Source organism: Cydia strobilella, chromosome 6 (assembly GCF_947568885.1).
Source record: "Cydia strobilella chromosome 6, ilCydStro3.1, whole genome shotgun sequence".
Classification (NCBI taxonomy): Eukaryota; Metazoa; Arthropoda; class Insecta; order Lepidoptera; family Tortricidae; genus Cydia; species Cydia strobilella.
Window position 1 is genome coordinate 9,988,180 of NC_086046.1, and position 27,553 is coordinate 10,015,732.

The 27,553-nt window shown below is 39.2% G+C and overlaps 3 protein-coding genes across 6 annotated transcripts in view; 1 reads left to right on the forward strand and 2 right to left on the reverse strand.

Annotated features, from left to right (window-relative positions):
* Positions 1-2,693, forward strand: part of LOC134742366 (protein phosphatase Slingshot) — a 51,716-nt gene extending 49,023 nt beyond the window's left edge. For all 3 annotated transcript variants that reach the window (XM_063675462.1, XM_063675461.1, XM_063675463.1), the window contains one exon: positions 163-2,693. In XM_063675462.1, the coding sequence (XP_063531532.1) occupies positions 163-2,197 (2,035 nt within the window). In that variant the 3' untranslated portion in view covers positions 2,198-2,693. The remainder of the gene's footprint in view (positions 1-162) is intronic.
* On the reverse strand, positions 2,685-14,478 carry LOC134742394 (uncharacterized WD repeat-containing protein alr3466-like). Its single transcript, XM_063675518.1, has 6 exons — positions 14,216-14,478; positions 13,715-13,938; positions 12,588-12,777; positions 10,969-11,170; positions 7,197-7,394; positions 2,685-2,975 (listed from the first exon to the last, which is right to left on the reverse strand). The coding sequence occupies exons 1-6, from the start codon at positions 14,431-14,433 to the stop codon at positions 2,793-2,795; spliced, it is 1,215 nt and encodes a 404-aa protein (XP_063531588.1). The 5' UTR covers positions 14,434-14,478; the 3' UTR covers positions 2,685-2,792.
* Positions 14,479-16,248: 1,770 nt separating this feature from the next.
* LOC134742396 (uncharacterized) lies at positions 16,249-27,145 on the reverse strand. 2 transcript variants are annotated; one of them, XM_063675522.1, is made up of 8 exons: positions 26,935-27,145; positions 25,260-25,371; positions 22,898-23,002; positions 22,502-22,660; positions 21,837-22,028; positions 21,455-21,609; positions 20,280-20,460; positions 16,249-18,016 (listed from the first exon to the last, which is right to left on the reverse strand). In XM_063675522.1, the coding sequence occupies exons 1-8, from the start codon at positions 26,989-26,991 to the stop codon at positions 17,796-17,798; spliced, it is 1,182 nt and encodes a 393-aa protein (XP_063531592.1). In that variant the 5' UTR covers positions 26,992-27,145; the 3' UTR covers positions 16,249-17,795. The 2 variants fall into 2 exon arrangements, with proteins under 2 accessions (XP_063531592.1, XP_063531593.1); XM_063675523.1 differs by having other exon boundaries at positions 20,280-20,457; positions 26,935-27,142.
* Positions 27,146-27,553: the final 408 nt, after the last annotated feature.

Consider the following 27,553-nt stretch of genomic DNA (forward strand, 5'->3'; position numbering starts at 1 on the left):
GCGATATGCTAAAGACAGACCAAAAATTTGGGGCAGTAGAATTTTTAGTAAAGTAGGTAATAAATAAAGATTGCAGTTACGTGTATTTTGCAGTATTATGCTTTATGAATCTGCTATTGTAGGCATGTTTGTATTAAAATGTCGTTTTTCTTTTCATTTCAGAGTAAGACACATATTGAATGTGACTCGAGAGATAGATAATTTTTTCCCCGGTGTGTTTGATTACCTAAATATAAGAGTGTACGATGACGAAAAGACTGACCTACTGAAACACTGGGACAACACATTCAAATACATAAACAAAGCCAGGAACGAAGGTTCAAAAGTATTAGTCCATTGCAAAATGGGCATCAGCAGATCCGCGTCCGTCGTGATCGCGTACGCCATGAAGGCGTACAACTGGAACTTCGACAAGGCTCTCAAACACGTCAAGGCGAAGCGGGGCTGCATCAAACCCAACACCAACTTCCTCAACCAGCTGGAAACTTATCAGGGAATACTCGACGCCATGAAGAATAAGGAGAAGCTGCAAAGGTCCAAGTCAGAAACAAATCTCAAGTCGCCAAAGTCTATTTCGAAGGGCGAGAACAAAGTGACGGATCCGACGCCGCTGCTGCTGGCGCTGACGGGCTCGTACTCGGGCCGACCGCGCTCCTGGTCGCCCGACACCAAGCTGGCCTCCGAGCTGCTGCCGCCCACCTCCGTCTCCCTCGAGAACCTCGCCCGAGAGACGCGACACATGCTCATGCCCTACGGCGACGGCTCCTACAGCGTCTCGCCCAACCAGATCATCCGCCTCAAGGAGGAGGGCGCGCCCTCGGTCAGACACATCGTGCACGAGATCGAGACCGCCGCCTGTGGCGACCGGCGCGAGAACAAGAGGTACCAGCGACTAAACTTCGGCACCGGCGACTCTTCCAGCAACAGATCCTCCGACGCGTCCGTCGTCGGTGTGGCCGCACCCGAGCCGCCGGGCAAACCCCCGCAGGTGTCCCCCCTGCGAAACTTAAGTCACAAACATCCCCCCTCAAATATAGACTCTGAAAAAATACACACGTGGGACCCCGGGGAGCCCGCCTGGCAGAAGCCCGAGGAGAACAGAAACGATAATATAGTAAAAAGTGACAGTGGTATCATAGACGTGAAAACGAAACTGAGTGACGTTTTATCTAATTTAGTCGACCGAAACGACTGCGACGAGAGGAGAGCCGTCGACGAGGAGGTTCCGCCGAGCCGGCAGAGCTCGTGGAGCTCGTTCGACAGCGCCGTCGTGCCCGACCTGTCGCGCAACTCGTCCTGGGGCTCGTACGACACGCGGCCGCGCGCCGACCGCGACAAGCGGCCCAAGGACGAGCGCGTCGCCGAGCCAGACCTCGGCAGCATCCGCGAGCACATCGAGCCGCGCCGCCGCGCCGACGTCTCCGACAACGAACGCAAGTTTAACGAAACCTGTGCCATACTGAAGGAGTTCGTGACGGCGGCGGCGCGCATGGAGCGGGCGCGGGACCGCGGCGCCTCCACGTGGAGCGGCCGCCTGTCCGCCTCCGCGCCCGCTGACACGTGGCTGCGCTCGGGGCCGCGCCGGCGCCGCCTCGCCGCCGCCTCGTACGGCGACCTGCCGAGCGCCGCCGCCACCGCCGCCGCCGCCGCCGCCGCGCCGCAGCCGCAGGGCCTCGTCAGCAACCTCAAGAAGGAGTTCGAGGCTCGCTCCGAGACGGACTCGCTGCGGCGCTCCAAGTCTCGGACGCGCGACGGACGGGAGCGGGAGCGGGAGCGGGTGCCGAGCTCGCCACCGGCCGGCGAGGACGTGTCGGTGAAGGTGCTGGTGGGACGGTGGGACCAGCCGAGCCGGGCGCGGTGCGAGTCTGCGTCGGAGCCGCAGCGTGCGCGGGACGTGCGCAAGGCGCGCTCGCCGGCGGAGGCGGAGGCGGAGGCGGAGCGGGCGCCGACGGCGCTGCGCAACTCGTTCTGCGGCGCGCTGCGCGGCTCGAGCGCGGGTGCGGAGCGGCCGCCGATCGCGCCCACGGTGGTGTCCATCCCGCCGCTCGACTACTCCAATGTGGTGGTATCAACTGTGATGTCGAAAGCTCAAAACAAAAAACAATTGCAACACGGGAAGACCCACCCTTTGACGAGGCTCAACTTGAATCGGTCGAATAACAATAGATGTTCAAATCCTGTATATAATACTATGTAGAAGTATTTATGTTTTATTTATTTATTATGAATGTAGACCGGTGATTTGGGTGCGCGAATGGTCCGACGGAATTCATTTTAATATGTCTTAAAGAATTTGTCTACAAATTGTTTCTATGTACCTATCTTTATTATAGTATGTTTTAGGCCGCTTGTATTTGTAATGTTGACAATGTACGCTACATGAAATGACCAGTCTAACGTTAAGATAATAAGGAAAACCGCCGACCGGCCCGTTTTAGAGGCAAAACATTAAGCATTTACGCTTTGCGCTTCGGCGGCCGCCGGACCATTGGTGCGCCAGCGCAACCGATCTAGTCGTATGTTATGAATTCTTGCCAAACTCGATATTTTATCCTTGTAGAGTTTTTATATACTGTTTACAAAATGAAATCACAGTGTATTTGTCTATCACGTAAAATTGCATTAAGCGGCTGTTTGTGCGTAGAAAAATGTTAAAAAAGAGAATAAATTCAATACAACTGATGTACAACTTTCCGGTGAAGTTTCTGTTAATCTCACCCTTTATTAGAGTATAAGTTAAAAAAAATACAAAAAATAAAATTAATGTATAACAATGTGGCTGCTCATTATAATCATGATTGGCCGAAGTCTACAATCTGCAGTCTTTTCCCGCTAACGTAGGCGACACGTGGTATGTTGCCAATTTCACTGATCTTTTTATATCCACCTCCAGTGTCAACAGTAATTTTCCTTCGTACCCTTCCAAAATCAAAACCGTATATACCGCCTGGGTTATTACGTATACAACACTCCGTCTGTAAACAAATGTATAAAATGTCTTGATTAAAGTGTGTGATGACGACGACCATCTGTTAATAAATCGCATACTAGACATAAGACCAAAACCATGGGGTATTATCATAACTAATTATTATTTTTCACCACACCAGCTCGTAAAGGCTCTCTTTGTACTTCAAACACTGATAAGATAGTTGCATTTTACCCACATGTGTGGCAAAATAATCCGAAGCATATTTTGAGTTAGTCTGATAGACTTACGGCCTGACATTGGTCTTAGGCGGCGAGCGGTGCGGCGGGCGGCGCGGCAAAGTAGAGCGGCGCGGCGAGCATGCCACGACTTCGCAGTAGCGTTGGCGGCATCGAGCGAATGGGACGTACTCAAGTGTTTAAAAATGTCTTTGTCAAAAGTGGCTCTTTAGTGCCTCGACAGCAGGTCATATTTCATGAGAGATATTTTAAATATAAGAGAAGGTGTGCACGAATTTAATAGACGCTGTTATACGTTAGGCGAATTTAGAGTGTTGTACGAAGAATATAGAAAGCATCCCGCAAAATTTTACGGGTATACTAGAGTGAGTGTAGAAGCAGGAAAATTTTATTTTATTTCTTCCCACAACCTTTTAGTTACGTGCCGCAACTTATGTTTAGGTAGTTTCGACATCCAAATTGCAGGCCTATTAAATATTTCCGTGATAAACACTCCCGTGTCCATTATCGCGCGCGAATGTTATAAAAAAATTTGTTCTACGATTCACCGCCCGATGCGTACCGCCGCTCGCGCCGGTACAGTGCCGGGTATTGTTGGATAGGTCTTTTAAAATGAATACGGGTTTTTAAAATTCAATTGTTGATAAAGTGAATATTTTCGGAAATAATCGCCTCTAAAGAAACAAAATGTATGTAAGGATTTTTTGTTTCATTTCAACCTTATGATGTGGGATGTCGTTGGATAGGTCTTTTAAAATAAATAGGGGTTTTAGAAACACATTTTTTGATAAAGTAAATATTTTCGGAAATAATCGCTTTGAAAGAAACAAAATGTGTGTGACAATTTTTTTATCGTTTCAACCCTATGGTGCGGGGTGTCGTTGGATAGGTCTTTCAAAATAAATAGGGTTCTTTGAACAACATTTTTTGATAAAGTCTATCGTTTCGGAAATAATTATTTAGAAAGAAAAAAAAAAGGGTTTTTCCTTCTAACTTTTGAACCATTGATCCAAAAATTATGAAAAAAATCACAAAAATAGTGATTAATAAACACATTCGAAAATAGTTAAAACAATCGAGATGAGTTAAGCCGTTTTTGAGTTATCGCTAATAGTCTTTCCTTCTTATTTTCTTTAAAAGCCTGGCAACCCTTATTTGTGACCGGATTTTTGCAGGCAACCCTATACCATTGTATTCGCTATAAAATTACCATTATTTTGAAGCGTCATTCAGATGGGTGCAATTATCGATTTTAACTCACCTGTTTAAACACGGCAACCTCATAATAGTGATAGGAAAAACATAGGCAACCTAATTTATTCATGTTGTAGAAGTTGTACCTAGTCGGCTCATAAGTTCTGTCATATAAATAAAATAAATAAAAAAGCCTCTTTATTTCCTTTTCAATTACAAAGTTTAGGTATAGGTACATAAATAATTTCTTAATTAATTTTTAACATCTGTTTTCTTTCTTTTTTACTTATTTTGTTTTGTTAGTGGCATGTTTAAAGTTAATTTTTTTTTTTTTCTGTTCTGTCATATACATAGTATCAAATAAAATCAAAAGTTTAAGTTTATTCCGTATAATTTGTACAGCGTTTGAAAGCTTATAAACTAGAGAATCTAAATGTATAACATTTATTCAAAATGACCGCCATAATTATCTACACAGGCTTGAAGTCTTCGTGGCCAGTCGTCAATGGATTCACGCACCACTTTCATGTCGATATTGGCCACTGCCGTAGCAAGAGATTTTTTCAGCGAGTCTAGATTTGCATGAGGTTTTGAGCACACCTTTTACTCTAAATACTGCCATATTTTATAGTCTAAAGGATTAAGATCTGGGCTAGAGGAGGGCCAATCTTCATGCCGTATAAAGTCGATTTTATTGGAGGCGAGCCAGGCTTGTGTAGACTTTGCCTTATGGGCTGGAGCAGAGTCCTGCTGGAAAACCCAATGCTGGTTTAGAAACATCGTATGGGATAGTGGTTTCACAATATTAGTCAACACCGTGTCTTGGTACACTTTGGCACTAGTTTTTACTCCTTTCTCACAAAAATGCATACTAGTGACGCCCGCATAAGAAACTCCCAGCCAAACCATCACAGATGAAGGGTGATGACCTCTTTGAATACGGGGAATGCTATTAGACGCTTCTTTACTATTGCGAGCGTACACTCTATCATTTTGTTTATTACAGTTTTCTTCTATGTCAAAAATTTTCTCGTCCGAAAACAGTATACAACGGTGCTTATTTTTAGCGTACTTCTTCAATAAAGCTTTAGATCTTTTAAGCCTTAAAGCTTTAAGCCGACCATTGAGAAGATGGCCAGTTTTTCGTTTATAAGCACGAAGTCTCAGGTCTTGATTAAGCACTCTTTTCACCGTGTTTTTGCTCAAACCCATCTGGAGGGCCATAACTTTTTGTTTCCTAGCGGGATTTCTGGCAATGCGTGCCCTAATTGCTTGTACAACCGCTGGAGTCCTAGCTGTACGCAGACGACCGCTTCTTTTCTTGTCATTTAAACTAGAGACCTCACTGTATCTTTCTATGGTACGATACACAAATCTTAGAGAGAATTTTAAATTTTCAAGTAGCTTAAAAATTTTAGTCGGCGAGTGACCACAACGATATAGTGCAATTATTGCGGTACGGCTATCTTTACGCGTCCACTCCATGTTGAAGAAAACAGAAAACTGCAAAATTATACTAATCAAATATTTAATAAAGATTCGAAATTCAAATGCAGGACGGTTTTTGTTTTAGGAGTTCCAAATTTAAATTTAAAAGGCCAGTGACAGAACTTATGAGCCGACTAGGTATACTTTCCATTGGAACTTATTTCGTTCGTCAGACAAATCGGTGAAATTTGAAGAAAAAAATTATTTTCAAAAATTTATTAAAAATAGCCTTGACCGTATTTCATTAGGCAACCCTATTTATTTATGTTCAGGAACATATTTTCTTTCATAAAATATAAGTTTCATCCGTCAGACGTATGGGTGAAGGTCGACCATATATAACGTATCTTAGACTATAACTTGACTTTGAAGTGATGATATTCAATAATAAATATTTAATAACGTTCATTTAAAATTCAATTGGCAATGTATCAAAGGGTAATGGCAGTTAGTATTTTCCGCGCGTTGGTGTGATGAAAAATGTTGTGTTTCACTCTGTAGAAATGTTTAACCCTCGTGCCTTTAAACTGTCGTAACGCTCAACATTCCACTTTTCGAACCACTCGCTTCGTCGTGGTTCAGTTTTAAAATCTTTCGCTTGCACGGATATCAATATTAGCAGGAGGAGTTAAACAATAACCTTCCCGCTTTTAGAACTCGAAAGGGTCGTTGCCAGCCGTTACAAATTTAAATACCGGTTTATGTAAGTTTTATGCTTAGAGGATAAACCAAACGGAGTAGCCATTAACAGGCGTTCCCCTCTGTCGAAAATAGGCGGCCAGTGGTCATACACAATGTATGGACTGACGATGACGTTTATCTGACATAGCTATTTTTGCGGTACGTATACATTTGACGTTCCCCTCCCCCGCAAAAATCGGCAGGCTTTTTTGTACAGAAAATTACAGACAAGGCGTCTCCGTTTGGTTATATCCTCTAAGGTTTTAGGCACCGCTGTTAATAGGGAATATTACGCGAAACTGCGCAGGGGGCGCCACTACCACAATCTGAGGGTCTATCGCACAACAAGAAAATCAAAATTTCGTTACCAAACATCTCTGTCCCTCTTGCGTATTCGAGCGATAAAGAGGCAGATAGCGAAATTTCGGTATCGCGTTTCCCGGTAGATTCTCTCTAAACAAACCGCCTTGGTGCATCAATGTCATATTTTATTATGTCTGAAAACTTGTCATAAACCTCTTAAAGGTACAGTATGTATAAGTTACTCTATGGTTTCTAAACGGGCTAGTGCTGCACTCTGGTGGCAGAACAATGCAGTAATACCCCCTATACAGTTGCATAGTTTCAAGTTCAACATTTTCAACTATTTATTACATTCAACTTACTATTTTAAGATTTATATCAACAACACGCAACATATTGATTTCGGATCCACCGCAAACTATGAGACTCGTTTTTGGCACCATCCTTCCACAATAAAGTTTCGATTGATAAGTATCCGGGACAATAGTTTCTATCACTTTGCAGGAGCCGTAATCCCACAACTGAATACAACCTTTTTCTTGCCAAGAACAGGTTAGGATCTAAAAAAACGTTACAACCTGGAATTCAGGGGCAGCTAAAATTAGCTTGTTTGCTACGATCTTTTTGTTAAATAAAAAAGATAAATTATTACTAGACAAGATACATTGCCAAGAACGATGGTAGACGACTGTCTTAGGCAAAGACCTTTTATTATATCAAGACCGTGTACTGAAAATTTTTGAGTAACCATATTTGAACCGTGTTTAGCTACTATTAAGGTTGAGCAAAGCAATATACAACAAACGGTCCCAGCGAGAGGATAGTCGAACAGTCGAGTGTGTCCTTTTCTAACATTTCTAACAACATGCCAGGGTAAAGTGTCTCAGAATAATGACTAAAGCATAGAAGTCGGGCAAAAATGCTTCGCAAATATGTATACCCGTACTTTACTTCCTTACGAATTAGATAATGTGCCGAAAAGAGATGCATATATGCTTGTTATTTCTCATCTACGTACGGTGTCATAAGTTTGATAATTTGCTAGGGATGTAACTGTGTCGACTTTTTATATCGATAAATTATGCATAAGTTTATGTGCCGTGTAAAATAATAATCACGAAATTGGCAAATTGATAATATTTAGTCTGGCTAATGAAAGTTGAACCTGAAAAAACGCGGCAATTTCAAGAAATCTGTAGCAGGCGGCTCGTTGAAATGAAATGCGTGGAATACAAGAATTGCATAACTTTTACACTTTTTATAATTTTCATATTCTAAAAATCATTAAAAAGTATAAAAATTATGCAATCCTTGGAATCAAAGAGCCGCCTGATATGAGGATTAATGCATGTACCTAATATAGCTTTTATCTCATTTGCAGTCTACCACTCAGAACCGTCTAACTATACCTCTCGTTTTTTTATCATTAGAAAGAAGGCGAGCGATCTTAACGTGTCGTCGTTTTATCGAGAAACACTTTGAAAATAAGTCACAACAAATATAATATACGATCATTTACATACTTTTGCTTTCATAAGTAAAATATTGTTATATTTATAAAAAAACTTGTCAATAAAAAGACACGTGGAAATGGTTTACCGTTTTTTCTAATGCTAAAAGACTAAGTATAGTTTCTATTCATGTACAGTCAGCTGCAGAGAAAAGGCATAGAAAAGACATACAAAGTTCTGTAAATTAGTATGGACGTGGGGTACCTTTTCTCTGCAGCTGACTGTACCAAATAGGAAGTAATAAAAAAAAACGTTCGTGTAATATTTTTTTTAAATTTAATAATAGGGAATATTACGCGAAACTCGGCGTAGGTGGCGCCACTATCACAATCTGAGGGTCTATCGCGAAACAAGAAAATCGAACTTTCGTTATCTAACATCTCTGTCACTCTTGCGTATTCGAGCGATAAAGAGGCAGCTAGATAACGAAATTTCGGATTCGAGTTTTCCGGTAGGTCCCCTGAAAACTTGTCAAAAACCTGTTAAAGGTACAGTATGAATAAGTTACTCTACGGTGCACTAAAAAAGCTAGTGCTGCACTCTGGTGGCAGAACATTGCAGTAATATCCCCTATTCCTCGTCCTTTGGAAATCTGAAATAAAAAGTTGAGTTTTGTGACCAACAATATTAATAAAAGGAACATTCATCAATGATCATTAATGTCTTTTTTATTAGGGTTCCGTACCCAAAGGGTAAAAACGGGACCCTATTACTAATACTTCGCTGTCCGTCTGTCTGTCACCAGGCTGTATCTCATGAACAGACAGTTGAAATTTTCACAGATGATGTATTTCTGTTGCCGCTATAACAACAAATACTAAAAAGTACGGAACCCTTGGTGCGCGCGTCCGACCCGCACTTGACCGGTTTTTAGTATTATACTATATTCTGGCAAACACAATCTGTCAGTAAGTAAGAACAAAGAAAACTATAGGTACAGTCGAAGGCAAAAATATCGATCCAGACAAATGGCTTAAAAATATGTGAACACGATTTTATTGTCTGAGCGTACACATATTTTTGAGTCTTTGGGAATGTATATATATTTATGCCCTTGACTGTACTCATCAATTGAAAATGAGACAGTCCTGGGCCAAACTATAAGAAAGCTGTAAATGTCGATAGGTTATTGATCTGAGGTCGATACATCACTATGCCAAAAATATAACCTTTCATACTTAGCAGAAAAGTTCGAAAATATATGCAAAAATCTATATAGACTTGAATGCAAGTAATAATTACATAAACAACATATCAATTTCTATGTTTAGGGTCAGGTCCTATAAATAAATTTCTTCAAAATTGAACAAAACTCACCGATTAAAGGTTATCGGTTCGTGCGTATTTTCTTTTCTTCCTGTATGCGATTTACAGCCCTCGATCACACAAGACATTATCACAAAGGGAACTTCAAACCATTACAAATAAAAACTCAGCACGTTTTCCAACAATCTTTCAGGAATAGCAAAAATATAATTAAAATAAACCAAGATGACCGCTGAAACATCCCGAAATATTTCAACTAAAATAATACGACTATGTCAAGTTGTTACAGTTGACACCTACCTGTGAAATAACGAACATATATTTTATTTGGTTGGATTATATTATAGAACCACATAGGACCATTTGACATTTCCCTCAGTTTATCTTATGACAATACTGAAAAAAACGAAAGAACTTGCGGATTGTTGTCTCACTCACTCATAGACAAAAAGTAATAACGTGTTGTGAATACGATATCTTTTACCAAGCTTTTATTTTTGCCCGGCTTCTTTGCTTTAGTCATTATTCTGAGTAAAGTGTAACCTATACACTTTTATATACTGTGTGAAAAAAATATGGGCCCTGGTGGGAATGCAGTTTTGCTTCTTTTTAAAAATAAAAGAATGTTTCCTTTAAGTAAAATGAGCTAACTTAAGGTTTTAAGGCACTCCCTCCAGGGCCCATTGTTTTTTTCCATTCTGTATATAGATTGTAATCTTTCATATGAAAGAAAGGGATACAAGGTTTTTGGTCTAAAGCCTGCTCCAGACTACGTGGCAAGAAGCCGCGAACGCGAGTGTGGAGTCAATTTCGCTTATTAGCGAACTAGACTCCACACTCGCGTTGGTGGCTTCGCGCCGCGGTTCGCGCACGAGTGTGGAGGGCCCTTAAGGCTAAGCTAACTGTCATATTTTCGTAGAAATTTAACGTTTATGATACATTTTTAAACTTTGTCTTATCAAATGCCCTTTCAAATCAAAACCTTTGTCCCTCTACAACTGCATGGCTTCTTTGTACGAGAGAGAAGTAAAATACCGTAAAACCACCAAACTATAAGTAGTCAAGTACTAAATTAAATAGCAATATGACTTTTTCTTCCTATTATGAAAATATTTTGCGTCAGATCTTCGTCATTCAAATATTGGTCACGCCTGAACGAAGATATTCGAGTTAGTGGACTCTAGTTGGGAGCAGTTGGGAGGTTTTGCAATATATAGTTTAACAAACCATTTCCGTCAGTAGAATAAGGCGGCATTAAAAATGTAGGCGCGAACTTGTCCTCTGAAATTAAAATTTCGCGCCTTTTTCTACTGGCAAAGTGGGTTTGCCAGAGTATAATTGGGTGGTTTAATGGCACCTGTTTTCCCGGCTTGTCAAAGTCCAGCCCCTCCCCGCACATGTGCACGCCCGCGAAGTGCCGCGTGGCGTACGGCACGCGGTCGTCCCAACACATGACGGTGTCGTCCCAGCCGCCCGACACCAACTCGTGATTCGACTTCGGGTGAAACGCGCAAGCGAATATCCTTGACGAGTGGCCGTCTATAACGCCCCTTGCACCGCTGTTGAAAAAATAAGATCTTGTAATTTTTATGAGATGGGTGGACGAAACTTGGATGTGTTTCTTTATCGCACTAATATATAAAGGTCGCTCCATACTACGCGGCGCGAAGCCGCGATTCACGGACGAGTGTGGAGGGACCTTAAGAGAAATAGAGAGACAGAAAACGTTTCGTTGTCGTTGCGCATTGGGCAATCGATTGACAGTTGTCAATAAGACGCTATTTCCATAAAGCTTCAAAATTAAATCAACCTAATCGACAACCGACAATATAGTACCTTTTAGTTCAAAACGTCACTTTCATAAACTAATTAATTAATTAATAATATATACTGAATGTCTGGGAGACCGAGCTTTGCTCGGAAAACATATAAGTAAAAACTCAAAAATGCTTGTTTTCCCAGAGATAAAACCTAGCTAGATCGAACCCCTTACAGCAAATTTCATCGAAATCGTTAGAGCCGTTTCCGATATCACCTATATATATATATATATATATATATATATATATATATATATTTCGGTGATATCGGAATCGGACAAGAGTTGCTCGTTTAAAGGTATAAGAAAGATAAGGTAACACAAAAAGGACAAAAAAAAGTACCCGAGTCTTAGCAGTCTTGAACCCGAATCCTCTTGCTCATATTTCCACGAACATACCGCAACGCCATTGCAGCATTCTTACAAGGCATGAAATTGTCTACTACAAGGATCACGGAAACACTGTTTGCATGTTGAGTATTAGTAGAAAATAGCATGACAGAAACACTGTCGACATTAAAGATGGTTTTTGCAAAATGAAGTATTCAATTTATAATAATTCTATATTTATGTTAAGAGTGCGCTAAACATACTTTTAAGTATACATATACCAAGACTATTCCACAAAAAAAATAACCTGAAAATTTGCGAAAGTGGTGCCATCTAGCGGGGTTTAAGCTTTGACAAAGATAGATATAACTCCGTAATCGATGGATACATTCTAAGGAAAAAACGTGGGTGGGTGGTTGGGTGGGTCAAAATCATATAAAAATAATTAATGCAAATAAAAAAATCATTTATCCATATTTAAATACATTTTATCGTATTTTTATAAATATTTATTTTTAGTTTTAAAGTGTGTCGACAGATGGCAGTGAATTTACTGGGGTTACAAAATTTATATGACAGTACCGCTCTAGTATAAGCGTATAAGTTACTCTATGGCTTTGAGTAACCTAGTCGAACCACCAACATGGGAACAATTTAGTATGGAATTTTTTTAGTTTCATTTTATTTAATTTCTACTATTTTATGTCGCACTTTACGTTGCGATACCTTTTACCTAGAACGTCTGCTGGTCCCTACAGTGCATCATTCTATATATAAAAGGATCATTTTTTTATTGGCCTACCGAAAGAAAATTAAGTTTGGTATACCTTGAGTAAAATGCTCTTTCTTGTGTCTGTGCCTCTTCATCATACATGTTGATTCTACGGTCGTCCCCGTAGGTGACAAACTTGCAAAAACGAGGGTGGTAGGTGAGACCCAGCGTCTGTCTCTTCTCCCTGATTGTGTACAGACATTGGTCGTATTTGTACATCCAGCATTTTATACAACCGTTAACATCTAAAGACCAAAAATCGGTTTCAATTGCTTGTTTTTAGGGTTCCATGTTTTAAAGCAATAAAGTGGAAGCGGGGAAACTTTGTTATATTATATCTCTATAATCGTTTACTTGGTGTCAATTAGACATGTACTAAAATCAAAAAGACACGATTCCCTCCACTGTACTAGACCGCTATTCCCTAATGATTCTGCTCTTAGACTCTTAGTACGTTTTAGTACACTATACACACAAACGAAACAGAATGGGAGCGAGGACCGAGGAGTGACAATGACAGCAAAGCGATCCGAGTGATCCGACTCATCCGACCGAACTAAAACTAATTAAACTAAACGTCGACTCTCTCTGTGTACTACTGTACTAAAAGACCGAACTAGTACAGTTGTGAGATTGTACTAGTTGGGAGACTTGGGAGCGATCTTTTCAGTGAACGAGCATGCACAACATTAGTTTCAATTTGGAATAAACCGTGTGCGTTGCAGGGTTCTGCCACCTTATGGCCTAAATGGGAATTAATAACTCGACACTTCAAGCTAATAAAACGGAGCTCCTGTGTTATACTACCTCACCATCACGCACGCTCCCTAGCGCCGTACAGCGCCATCTATATTAGCTGTCAAGCTTACGGCTACAATATTCTGAAATAGTACTTATAACCAAATACCTATGTAACCCCGTATAAGATGAATACAGTCTAAGGAAAAAACGTGCCTCAGAAATCAAGAAAAATTGATTCTCGGATAGATGGCGCCTACACCTTTGGCCTTTGGCCTATACTCGCCACTCGGCTAGATTTCGTTGACGACCCCGTTTGATATAACATTTTTAACCGCATCGCTTCGCTTCGCGTTCGCTTGTTGTTCGCCTACGTAGCGTAGCTGCGTAATATTTCATCGCCTATCTTATCTTGACGTAAGTATGGTTAATATTCCTACTTACACGTAGATACGAGTGTATTAGAATTGGGATGTGCATCGCTGATGGGTCTGTGCTTGATGGACGTGACGGGGCCGGGGTAGGAGCGGCACTCATCGTCCACCAGGCTATGTGTGCATTCTCCCGTGCTGCAGTCGAACAGCCGGATCGTGCCGTCCGCGAACCCCACTGCTATCTCTCTCACATCCTCTGAATATTTGCAGCACCTTATGTCCTTATCTAAGTCACTAGAACAAAACATTTGTTGGGTTAGGTTAGTAAGAAAGACAGCGATTTTTGAAGGATAGGTATAGGTAGAAAAAGACGGTAACACCATTTCTCGGTTCAAGTGCAGAGGCAGACATACTGCACGGTTCGCAATAGAGCGTGAGGGACCAGCGGGACTTCTCCATCTTGTCCTTTTTCACGCTAAAGCCAAACCGATCAGGCCATTAAATGGAACAAAGTTATGCCTACGAGCACCTTACTCTCATTACGGCTGCCTAGGTTTAAACTTAAACTTACATGATAGACAACACATTGACTTGTCCGCTGTAGATCTGATTTTCTTCACTAGGGAAAGAGCGGTGCTCAACGGTAGGAGTGCTAGTGTGGGCTGTTTTTATTTCCTTATTCGACACGACAGGCTTTAAGTAAGTGTTCGTTACACCAGTGTTTTTAAGCGACGATTTTAAACTCGTTTTAGCCATGGGCCCGGGTACTGCCTTCCTTTGAGGGTGCATGTATTTAATTAGTGATTATAAGGCTACATGTGATTCATAACGCCATTGTATTTTAAGTAAAACCTTATCTAAAAGTATTTCTCCCTATAAATTCTAGACTGTGACATCATCTGTCTGGCATGGTCTTAACCATAGAGTATATTGAATAGTCTGACAGTCGCAAAATCACATCAATCACATCACCCGTTGTCTTTGCGTGAGATTACGTAGTAATCACTACTTTTTGGTAGTAATATAGAAGTATAGTCAAAGTATAGTATAGAGGATAAATAGAGGAATTTCCATGAACATTTTCATTCTTACCCTCCATAATTTTCATTTTTAGGGTTCCGTACCCAAAGGGTAAAAACGGGACCCTATTACTAAGACTCCGCTGTCCGTCTGTCTGTCTGTCACCAGGCTGTATCTCATGAACCGTGATAGCTAGACAGTTGAAATTTTTACAGATGATGTATTTCTGTTGCCGCTATAACAACAAATACTAAAAACAGAATAATATAAATATTTAAATGGGGCTCCCATACAACAAAAATGATTTTTTTTGCTGTTTTTTCCGTAATGGTACGGAACCCTTCGTGCGCGAGTCCGACTCGCACTTGGCCGGTTTTTTTATATAAGAACTGTCAGGTCAGACAGAACTCGTGAAACTGTAGGTACTTCATTCGAGATAAGGTAACAAGAGAAAGACTAGAAGATCACAGATACAGAGATTTGGTATTCAAAAACTTTTCTGTGAAGTTGTAGCGGCAGATCACAGCAAACAACTTTGATTTCGATTCAATGTGAACGAATTACATAATGGGGATATATTACGCAAAACTGTGCGTAGGGGGCGCCACTATGAGGCCACAACAATAAAGAGGCACATAACGAAATTTCGATTTTCGCGTTTCGCGGTAGCCCTCTGTAAACAAACCGTCTTGATGCATCAATGTCATAGTGAAAACTTCTCAAAAAACTGTTTAAGGTAGTATGTATGTATAGTATAAGTTACTCTATGTTAAGGAATTGTGCTAGTGCTGCTCTGGTGGCAAAACATTGCAGTAATACACCCCTGTTGTAGACGGTGACAGTAATGACACCTGAGGGCCTACCGCGAACACCGAAGTTCGCAAATTGCGAGCATCTCTCTGTCACTCTAATTACAGTAATTACGCCTTAATTGGAGTAAAAGAGAAAGATTATACCCGTAATTTGCAAATATTCACAAAAAATTTCACCACACCAACACAAGGAAAATACCTACGAACCGTAAAATATCAAACAAAATCAAAGCAAATCGATTCAAAATGAATGGTGAATACTTATCATTCAAAATCATCATTTAAGTCAATTCTACCAGCAAACATAAGAAAACAACTCAAAATTTGCATTTGATTACTTTGCCTCACATGTGGATAAAATGCAACTTTCTTATCAGTTTTTGAACAATCAAGAGAGCCTTTAGCAGATGGTGTGGTGAAAATAACTATTTCCTTCTGTGTAATCCTTTCCGAAATGCAGTATCACGTCTTTGCTCGGCGAGCCATTCATAAAATGAAATCCGTTACCTACAGCAAATAAGAATGTTTGTATAATTAATATAATTATATCAACATTACCCATTTTTGTAGAGAATAATTCTAAAATTATGTATAATAACTACGAAAAGAGAACACTGTGAAACTACTAAATAATAAAGGTTTCCAAGTCCCCGTTATTAATAACGTAAAAGTTGTGGGGGTGGGCAATGCAACCTCGTAAATTACAAATTTAAAATTGGCAACTTTGCCCACCACCAAAAAGGCATTATCACATTATTCAATAAAATATACATTACATTTTTCTAATCATTTATTGGACCCATAAAACACCAACACCTATTGAAATTACTGAATATCAAAAATATTGAAAGTATTTAAGTGATGTGGTAAATGATTAGTTATAATGAATCATCAAGATCGAAACATTAGTATAAGAAATAGCAAACGCATTAACAGTTATATCAAATAGTTGAAACAGTTATTGACGTAGTAAAACTATTATACCTTAGAAAAGATGATTCATCTGTGAACAAATAAACTGCAATTCTAACAAAAATTACTGTTTATTTGTCAATACAAGCGGTACCTAATATTTTGATGAATTGTATTTCCGGTACATCATTCCTTAAGTACCTATTATGTAATACTTAAAATCATCAAGTTTTACAATGGTTAGGTATACTGGTATTTGGTAAAAAGACATTTACTAGCATAATGACACGCCTCAAGATTCCATCGTGATAATAAAATAAACTTTATATGAATGAAATGTATACTTTTCATTTAAAACAACAGATTTGATCTCGATATATATTGCTGTCAATACAATATTGAAACATGATATATTAATAAATATGTTGCTTTAAAGATACAACAAAAAATGTTTCTTGTTTGTAAATGTATAAGAAAATTGATTACCTACGCCATTTTAGGGTTTCATGTACAGCTCTATAAAATATTTATTTTATTAGGTATTCAAGTGACATCTGCTCATTATTTTCGTCATTGGGGAGGGAAGAGATAAGTAGGTGCCTAACTTAACACTAAGTTAATCTTATATTATTTTTATCTAATGTCTTCATTTAAAACTAATCGACGTTCTTTTAGTAGTTCTATTTAGAACTATTCCTATTTAGTTATTTAACTAGAAACGATTCGGTAATTATAACAGTAATGTCACTCTGTAAACGGATAAGATAATTATCTTATATAAGATAATTATAATTATTTTATAAATGATTTGACACATAAAATATTAAATTTTGGCATGAGCCAAGCAACATAATTAATACACTTATACCTCCATACTCCATCTGTATATGATTTTGTATCACATATAATACTAACATTACATCTAAGTAAGTTTAATTAAACAGGAACCCATAATCAACAGTTAATTTTAGATAATAACATTTATGAATATGTACCATACCACATTGTATGGTTTCAAATACGTCGACATAAATCTAAAACCAATAACTTGTAACAATAAAATCTGAGCATCAATGTAGTAACACTAGTCACTAGTAAGCCAGTGTGGTAAGTCTGTGTGTGTGTGGTAAGCCAGTGCACAATATGCACATAATCAACTTTAGTTGAAGATACATAACAGTGATCCTGCATATAAGCATTGTAGCAGCTAAAATGGCACGGATCTTCAGGATTATGTTATTGTATTATTACAATTTTTTACTGCCCACAATACGGCCATATCTCAAAGTCAAAACAATTTAGTAAGGAGAAGGGGCCGTATAGTCAGTGCCAGAAAGTAATTTAGTGGTATAAATCAGCTTGTTTCAGGCTCCAGACAGAACCGAGTCACCTACTCTACTGATATCTTTATAAAGTCAACTTTAGCTCCAAGTCGGCCCACACGGGATCGAGCCAGGGCGACGGCGGGAGCGGGGCGCACGGGGCGCAGGAGCGGTAGTCGCGCAGGAAGGCGGGCGTGGTGTCGCCGAACATGACGTAGTCGCCCGAGGGCTCCACCTCCACCTGCCCGCGGCGGCGCCCCGACGACAACCGCACGCTGCGCATCATGGCTGTAGATTTTATGCGTTCTAGAAATTTAGAGATATTTTTATGATTGGTAAGTAGCCGAATCAATCTGTTTATTTGGCTTACCTGGCTGGCTTATTGGAGGTGAAGCTACTTAATATAAGCTATTTTTAAAGTAATCTACAATTTCTATCTTGCTAATCAGCCGTTAGTGCTAAGTAGGTACTTTAAGTACTTAGCCAATAACAACATTATCTTTTAGGATACACAATTCAAGACCCTTTCGATTTATTGCAGGTAAGTAATTCCGTTTTAGGGTTTTGGTTCGAGAATTCTCGAGGCGAGAAATCTCGAGAAATTTGTCCTCTGTCGAGACGGGAAAAAAAGCTCAATGCTCAATGCCTCGAGAACTCGAGAAATAAATCTCTTGTGATAAGTAAATAGAAAACACGCGTATAACACGTGATGTGTCTGTAGTGTATTTCTTTAGGTAAGTAAACAATGTTTTTTTTTTACATTTTCAGGTACTTTGTTAACCAACCAAACAAAACACTGTTGATCCGTCCCCTATCGTTCTGACTTCAACCGATTTTCATGTTTTGAAACTTTTGGACTACTACCCTCAAATGTCTAAAAAATCCGTCTCGTTTTAGGTTTACTATGGCTACTTCGTTTTTTTAAGCATTAGAAAAAAGATAAACAATCTAGATGTGCCTTTTTATTGAAAACCGCTTTTAAACAATTAGTAACTATAACTTAGGAAAACAAAATAATGTAAATGATCGTATATGATTTATTATAACTTATATATTTGCCGTGACTTATTTTTCGTTTTTTTTTTCAATAAAAAGACACGTCAAGATCGCTTATTTTCTTTCTGATAAATTAAACAAAAATTAACAGGAATCTTGTAGAGATTGCTTTAATTTTTATATAAATACACTCGAGAAAAACACGTGTCACGGAGTACAAGAGTATGAAGTGACATTGACATATGAACCGTCAAGTGCGAGACGGATTCAAATAAGGCGCGATATTCGAAATTAGAAATGAACATTTAACACTTTCTAATGCTAAAAAACCAATTATAGGGCCATAGCCATGTAATAGCAAATATTACAAAACGAAATTACTATTGATGAATCAAATCATCCCGGTATACCTATTCCTATTAGCAAAATAGCACAATTTTAGCAGCTTCATTGTTACGTTGAGTATTGATATTACGTAGTAAAACTTCTTTAAGTTTACACTGTAGTATACATTGCGGCACGCATGCCTCTACTTATATATTTTTTTGTTGAATTTTTGATTATTAAGTCACTTAATAATCAAAAATTCAACAAATTTAATTTAAGTGCAATTTATATTAACTAAAAATGTACCATTTGTTTGATTATTGATCTCACCTACGACATATGAGTCCGATTTGTAAAAAAGCAGAATAAGAAACCGGACAAGTGCGAGTCGGACTCGCCCACCGAGGGTTCCGTACTTTTTAGTGTTTGTTGTTATAGCGGCAACAGAAATTTCACGGTTTATGAGATACAGCCTGGTGACAGACAGACGGACAGAGGAATCTTAGTAATAGGGTTCCGTCTTTACCCCTTGGGTACGGAACCCTAAAAATGAAGATAACATGGTGTCTTATGAAACTTTCAAAATTTCTCGAGATACTCGAGAAACTCTAGAAATCCTGGTCGAGAATTCCCGTGCCTCGAAAAATAAAAAAGGTCTAGAAACCAGAAACCCTATTCCGTTTACTCTAAGTAATAGCTGCAACCAAGGCTTTATCTCATGTTTTTAGGGTTCCGTACCTTTGGGTACGGACGGGTCGGTTCATAACAGGACCCTATTACTAAGACTTCGCTGTCCGTCAGTTGAAATTTTCGCAGATGATGTATTTCTGTTGCCGCTATAACAACAAATACTAAAAACAGAATTAAATAAATATTTAAGTGGGGCTCCCTACAACAAACGTGATTTTTTGCCGTTTTTTGCGTAATGGTACGGAACCCTTCATGCGCGAGTCCAACTCGCACTTGGCCGGTTTTTAGGGTTCCGTACCCAAAGGGTAAAAATGGGACCCTATTACTAAGACTCCGCTGTCCGCCTGTCCGTCTGTCTGTCACCAGGCTGTATCTCATAAACCGTGATAGCTAGATAGCTAAAATTTTCACAAATGATTTATTTCTGTTGCCGTTACAACAACAAATAGTAAAAAGTACGGAACCCTCGGTGGGCGAGTCCGACTCGCACTTGTCCGGTTTTTTTTTGTTTGTTAAGAAAATGGTTAGGCCAGCTTTACTTAAAGGAGTGCATTACCTTCGTCCGTGCTGAGAGGGCAGTACTTGAGGGTGTGCGCGTGGTCGCCGCGCGCGCCGCAGCGCTTGCACACGAACTTGCGCAGCACGGGGCACGTCACGCGCCCCACAGCGTCCTTCAGCACGTGTGAGCGGTAGTACGATTCACGTTCGCCGTTGTTCTTGCAGAATCGGCATTCCTGCTAATCAAAACGGTAATCTAAATGTAGTTAGTGATTATTTTTGTAAAATATTGTTGCCTGATAACTTATCTAGTGTGTCATCAACCGTTGGAAATCGTTTGTTTTGTTATAATAAATTAATCATCATCCCAGATAAGATGCACATAGTCCCAGCTGAATTAGTCCTTATTGACAAACGACAATGTGCTACCTTTTGTGACGCTTTTCGTGACGTGAAAAACCGGATTAGCACAGGATGGATGAAATGGCGACAGGTTACGGGAACCATTTGCGACGCCCGAATGCCTCTTCGGTTGGGCTATAGTTATTTGTTACCTATACAATGGTGCAGTTGTATTTTACCCGCGAGTGTGGAATTGAAACACGAGCCAGCGAAAGGATTCTATAGTTTAACCACGAGCGAAGCGATTGGTTTTAAAATAGAATCCTGAGCGTAGCGAGTGTTTCAACACATGAAAAGTAAAATACATTTGCACCCGTGTGTAACACAAAACTTTTCACCTCACCATAGCGAGGAAAGTGCAACATGTAAAAAAAAACAGCTCATAAAAAATAAGTCTTTATTTGTACACATTATAATCCTCGAATTTAAACTGTTGTGAGACATACTAACATGTCGCGCGAGTGACTAAAAACAAGTGAGTCTAAACCGTAAAAATATTTAACATTATGATCATCATCTGGTCAATTATAATCATCAATATCATCATCAATATAGTATAACACTATATATAGCACTACCAAAGATTATGGTATACTTACTATACTCTTTGGTATAACATTATGTGAAGTTTTTGTTGACATTGTTGACATTACATCACACACATATATGCTCTTTGATCACACATTCATCACAATCATCATTCATTACATCATTTGTGTTACATTGTGATTTAATATGTGTTCAAAACGCGAAAGTTTTAAATGTTATATTGTTGACATTTCTGACTGGAATGTCAAAACAGAATTTACTTATTTAAAACAAATCACTTACATCTGGTACTCGTTTGTTCTTGGCTGTCTCGTTCCTTTTCTGTTCTAGGTCCTGGAGCAGTCTGTACAACACGGCGTTGGGCAGCGAGTTCAACACTCGCACTTGCTCCGCCGAAATAGTTTCCAGCTGTTTCACGGGCAATGTCAGGCCCAGATCTAAAATTTAAAATACAAACCGGAATCATTTTTAAAGCTAGCACAGGTGACCAATAGACTTCTGAAATACTATAATTAATGCCTGCAATCCTTCTTATGAGAGTTTCAAAATCGAAAACGTGGCTGTACTTCTTTAAAGCTTGGATTCGGAAAAATTATTGAACACTTTCCAGATAGTATTCTCTGTGGTTCTAATTCATCCTGCGAAGAGGACTATACATACTAACCATCGAAGAATTTGGGAGCTTGTGTAACATCTGACACAGTGGTAGGTTGGATCCATTCCGAGTATTCCGACTTTGGACGTGACAGCCGCTGCGACTTCCTCATTACTGGCTCAGACCACTTCTCCCGCTCTGGCGCTGGCACAGACCACTTCTCTCGCAGGTACACATTCGAAGGAGCTTTGCCGACGTCATCTGAAAAGTCGCAGTAGAGAGTGTTGAAGGTTGTTAGAATTTAATATGAAAAATGGTGACGTCGAGACACTATTGGTCGAGGACGCCAAGGTTGGAGTCTACGTCTGATCAAGATTACCTATATCTCCTATATGGCTCACAATCTGGTTAACAGGTGTATATTGGTAACGCTGTCACATAGACAAATACGACCATCACTACACAGTATAGGTACTACACATATATGTACTATGTGACAACGTGATAAAGACAGTGTCCGTCTCTTTCAATCGCGTGGTGTTAAAAAGTAACACTTATTTATTGCATGGATAAAGCTATATCCATGATTCGCATTAACCACATTAATATAATTATCTTTGGCAATCTTTGATTATCGTTATAAATAAAGAGGTCTTTTGTGTGTGAAAGTTAAGTTACCGTCAGAATTGTCGTAGGTAAAAATATAGCTGGGTGTGCACAATAAGTATACCTACCATCGAAAAAAAATTGAGGCTTTAACAGATCCGGCACGGTGGTGGACTGGATCCACTCTGACTTGGGTCGCGGCAAGCGTTGCGCTGGAGTAGCCTCTGGTTCGGGCCAAGACTTCTGTCGCAGGTATACGCTCGATGGACCCATGCCAATATGATTTTCTGAAACAGTCAATCAGAAATAAGTTTAAAAAAAATATTAACTTTTTTTACTTTAATTACTCAGGTACCGAAATCTACGGTAAAATTTTGTAGGGCAACTCGGGCTCACTCTTATATTATATTATTATAGTCTATGCGATCTATACGCATTGTCGCGCCAGTTTCGATCCAAACTCAAACCGCAACCCTCAAACCTACCAAACCCAAACCTCAAACCTATCAGCAATCAGCACTAACCTGGGCGGCTGGACCTTTTATCTTCGTCGGGATTGTACGGACAATCGTAGCCGTTCATTTTGAATTCGCTCATCATTTCTTGCAGCGTGGTTCGTTTCACCATCACTGAAACAGCAAACAAGTGAATAAGTTGATAGAAAGATTTGAATATACCTACACACGAATGGTTAAAACCTTACCCATAAAGTATTTGAAAGTAATAAATACTTATTTGTTTAAGCAGCCATCAAAATTGGGACTAGATTTTTCTTTAGTTGAAAAAAAAATTGTTTTGGAATGAACAAGTTTGGGAACAAATCAAATTATTTTATTGAATATTTTGATGTGTGTTTTTTAAGTAGTCACACTACTATATATAAATTAAAAACTGTAATAGATGTCATATATTAAAGAAAAAGTGACGAAGCCCTCCAGTGGTGAAGGCCGGATTCGAACCGGCGTCTTTAGCTATCGCGGCTAACGCCATGACGGCCATGAACCCCTAGGCCACCCCGCCACACATTGTGTTTTGGAATGTTCAATTTGAGTTTTTTAAATGATATCCCACTCGACCTAGTGACTATAGGACTTTGAAATTTTGCCCCCTCTTTATATTGGGCATTTTCCATAATAACCTAATAAAAAAAATAAACTTCTAATGTTTTTGGGTTAGCGTTGTTCATAACTATTCCAAATTTCAAATCGAGAGCTTCAGTAGTTCTCGAGATATTTAGCTATGTGACAGGACGGACGGACAGAGTCGTATAAGGGTTCCTTTTGTACCTTTTTGGTACGGAACTCTAAAAATGTTGGCGCGAAGGATTATCGCGTCCCATAGGGGTCATTCATTAATTACTTACATCACACGTTTAGGGGGAGGGAGTCGGTCAAGAAAATGTGACAAGGGGGGGGGGGAGGGAGTCACAAACTTTGTGACGTCACTAACTTATTCGCTCGCTGTACAGGTAAATAACAAGTTTTTGGAACGATAATCCTTTTTATTCGTTTAATTTTGTTGTTTGCCAAATGTGACCCAGTGTGACAAGGGGGGAGGGGTCAAAAAACCTAGAAATTCGTGTGACGCAATTAATGGATGAGCCCATAGAAAATTTTAATTTCGCGCTGTTTCTACTGACAAAGTTGTTTGACAGGTTATAATAAAATAACTAATTTTGAAATTACTTTAGGTGCTGGCCAGTAATTAAACCTTTTTTGCGTTCCTCTAAATTTGACCATGAGTATAGTTTCAGACTTCCTGATCAAGTGATCCCCCACCGGCCCTTATCTTCCCAGCGTTGTGTGTATCGACTGTCATTAACATTATTGTAGAACAGATTGTGGAACAGAACATGGATGTACACGATAAAAGGGGAGCGTGCGCTGAGGGCAGTTCAGGAGCCGCCTGATTATTGATGCGAAAACTGCGAAATAGTTATTTACGATACAAGTGCGGAAAAGAGGAAATTCGAAACAAGTGGCGATAAATTAAACGACCGCAGGGTGTTTTAAATCGACACGAGTTGCGAATTACCTATTCGCACGTGTATCGTACAACGTTTTACAGTACATATGGCCCTTTAAACTTTTGACATATGCATGAAAAGTGCTCTTTTACGCACTAGTGCGAGAAAGTAGCACCACATGTACTGTAATAGTTATTTACGATACAAGTGCGGAAAAGAGGAAATTCGAAACGAGTGGCGATAAATTAAAACACGACCGCAGGGAGTGTTTTAAATCGACACGAGTTGTGAATTACCTATTCGCACGTGTATCGTACAACGTTTTACAGTACATATGGCCCTTTAAACTTTCGTCATATGCACGAAAAGTGCTATTTGACGCACTAGTGCGATAATATGTACTGTAAAAGTATTTTACAGCACATATAGTGCTACTTTACCGCACTAGTGCGATAATGATAATACGCACATTAAGTAACTGTGTTGAAAATTTAAAGGGCCATATGTACTGTAAAACGTTGTACGGTTGTACTATACATGTGCGAATATTTAGGTAATTCGTAACCCGTGTCGATCCCTTCCGATCCATCCCTTCGGTCGTATTTTAATTTATCGCAACTCGTTTCGAATTTCCTATTTTTGCACTTGTATCGTAATGTACCATTTCAATTTTAAGTTTCTGATTTATGCCTCAAGGTGGCATTGGCATACCCGGCATCGGCAATGAGCAAAGGCGAGCGTGAAATCTAAGTAGTTTTTAATTTACCACTTTGTCGGCATGATTTTATATATATTCCATGCCAAATTGCAGCCCGCGGACGGACGGACAGACAGACAGGAGACAAGCAAACGGACATGGCAAAACTATAAGGATCCTTACTTGACTACGCGCGGAACCTTAAAAGTGCTGAAATACTTACAATCTAGCAGATCTGCGGATTGATACTGGCGTTGTTCGTCCGCCATAGTCGCCATACCCACATGCGGTTGTCTCGGAGCTGCTGAAGGCCACGAATCCAAGCTCGCCCATGACTACAAGTGTAATAGTTATTTGTTTAACATGTGAGCAAAGTTGTTGTTTACCACTCGTGCCAATATTGAGACCCGAGACAGCGAACTATAGTTATTTACGATACAAGTGCGGAAAAGAGGAAATTCGACACGAGTGGCGATAAATTAAAACACGACCGCAGGGAGTGTTTTAAATCGACACGAGTTGCGAATTACCTATTCGCACGTGTATCGTACAACGTTTTACAGTACATATGGCCCTTTAAACTTTCGACATATGCACAAAAAGTGCACTTTACGCACTAGTGCGAGAAAATAGCACCATATGTACTGTAAAGTATTTTTGTGTGGACTCGTGGAAGATTTGCAATGCGTTCCTGTGAGATAATGATTAAGATTAGCTACATAATTAAATGATACCGTACCATTTGATTCAAACATGAAAGTCGAATAAAAAAATGTATCAACACAGAAATAGAAAATATTTAGTACTTAATGAATTAAATTTTGTATAAGTTAACTAAAATATAAGTACCTACCTAATGTTAATTTTGTATTCCCGCCATCAAAACAAGTTATAGTTAAAATACCTATTAGTTCTACTGCACATTACCCACATTCTGAAAATTTGATGGTTAACTAACAATAAGTAAATTCCTATCTACCCACTTCAATTATGTACCTAGTTACCTATGTTAAAAATTGACGCAATTTCTAAAACAAATAGGTAGGTCCCTATACACTTATACACGTACTGGTACTCGGGTAGTTACCGGACTTAAAATAATATTTCAGACGTATTTATTAGTTATTGTTTGTAAATCATGTTATTCATGTTATTTAAGTTCTGAATTCTGATACATACCTCTTACAGTTTTGGACATCTCTCAACATTTTTCTTATCCCTTTCTGAATACCGGTTTATGTGTATGAAAAATATACCTACCGGTATTTGGTCCCTGGTTGTGGCTCTCTACAATCTCGTCACTTAAGAGGATGGGGATATCAAGATATCAACATTGTCAGCGACGTTAAGTTACACAGTGGCGGCGCATCAAACATAACATGTAGCATCTATGCAGAACACCATAAGGGTTCCTTTTATGTACCTTTGCAGGTCCGGTCGTGGGTTTTATGAGATTATTGCGGTACGGTACAAATTGTTTTTCAGAATCAAAAGTAACCTAAGGTACTTACACTATATTTCCAACTCAATTCATATCTACCTACCTATTAAATAATACCTTACCTTATTTAATTTACATTTAGAAACGGGTCTATCGCGAATTTATTTTGTTACCTTTATTTATCTACCTGGTAAATAAAGGTAACAAAATAAATTCGCGATAGACCCGTTTCTAAATGTGATTTAATATGTATTTAAACCGCGAAAGTTTTAAATGTTATCTTATTTAATTTGTCTTTTTACTTAAAAAATACGGAATCCAATATAATATTTTCAAAGTGCTATCAATTTACTCAATCTAATTTTGAATGTAATTAAGTACCTATGGTAAGTACCAAATAACTTCCCAATAAACACAGGTATTTTTTTAAATTAATCAAAATTAAATTCAAACTTACCGATCTTGCCGAACCGCCGCTGCCAGTACCGTAATCACTAAATACATTGTTCTCCATTTGTTTTCGTTCTGAATTTAAAATTACGATCAAGATAAGCCAGAAAACGAGCGCGTCCTGACTAGTCTACAGTTCAAACGAGAATGGGCTCTCTATTGGTCCATTTCAAACACGGTTTCAATTTACCAAGACGATTCGTTTTGGCGTCGGCAAATCACAAAGGTAGGTAAGTTTTTTCTCGATATAAGACGACGCTACGGGTGGCGCGAAAGTACCTGCAACTCCTGCAAGTAAGGTTAGCTCATATTGTTTAAATAATTACTATTTATTACATTAGCGTATCTTACGTGACTGGTCTATGTGTAGATTTAATAACTTACAACACTTACACTGTTTCTATTTCACAATTATTATTATTATTATCATATGCCATACGATTAAATAAATAAAATAAATAAATAATGTAAGGGGCTACCTGAGGTTTTCAGCGATTTTTGACAAGTTTTGAATCGTATCTCCTACTTTTGCACTACATATAGAATTATAAGACAAGCGGCTATCGGTTCTTCAATCTTTTATCTCCATTTTTGTCTACCGGATTGTGAAAAAAATGAATACTTAT

What these genes read in the sequence shown, in the direction of transcription:
- LOC134742396 (XM_063675522.1), bottom strand. Translation starts at nt 26,991, where the DNA reads ATGGAGAACAATGTATTTAGTGATTACGGTACTGGCAGCGGCGGTTCG. An exon ending in TAAAAGGTCCAGCCGCCCAG is followed by an intron (nt 22,661 to 22,897) that starts GTTAGTGCTGAT and finishes TGACTGTTTCAG; the next exon opens with AAAATCATATTGGCATGGGT. An exon ending in AGAACAAACGAGTACCAGAT is followed by an intron (nt 20,461 to 21,454) that starts GTAAGTGATTTG and finishes CGTTTTGATTAG; the next exon opens with CAGGAATGCCGATTCTGCAA.
- LOC134742394 (XM_063675518.1), bottom strand. Translation starts at nt 14,433, where the DNA reads ATGCACCCTCAAAGGAAGGCAGTACCCGGGCCCATGGCTAAAACGAGT. An exon ending in GTCAATGTGTTGTCTATCAT is followed by an intron (nt 13,939 to 14,215) that starts GTAAGTTTAAGT and finishes GTTTTGTTCTAG; the next exon opens with TGACTTAGATAAGGACATAA. An exon ending in TTGACAAGCCGGGAAAACAG is followed by an intron (nt 7,395 to 10,968) that starts GTGCCATTAAAC and finishes ACGTTTTTTTAG; the next exon opens with ATCCTAACCTGTTCTTGGCA.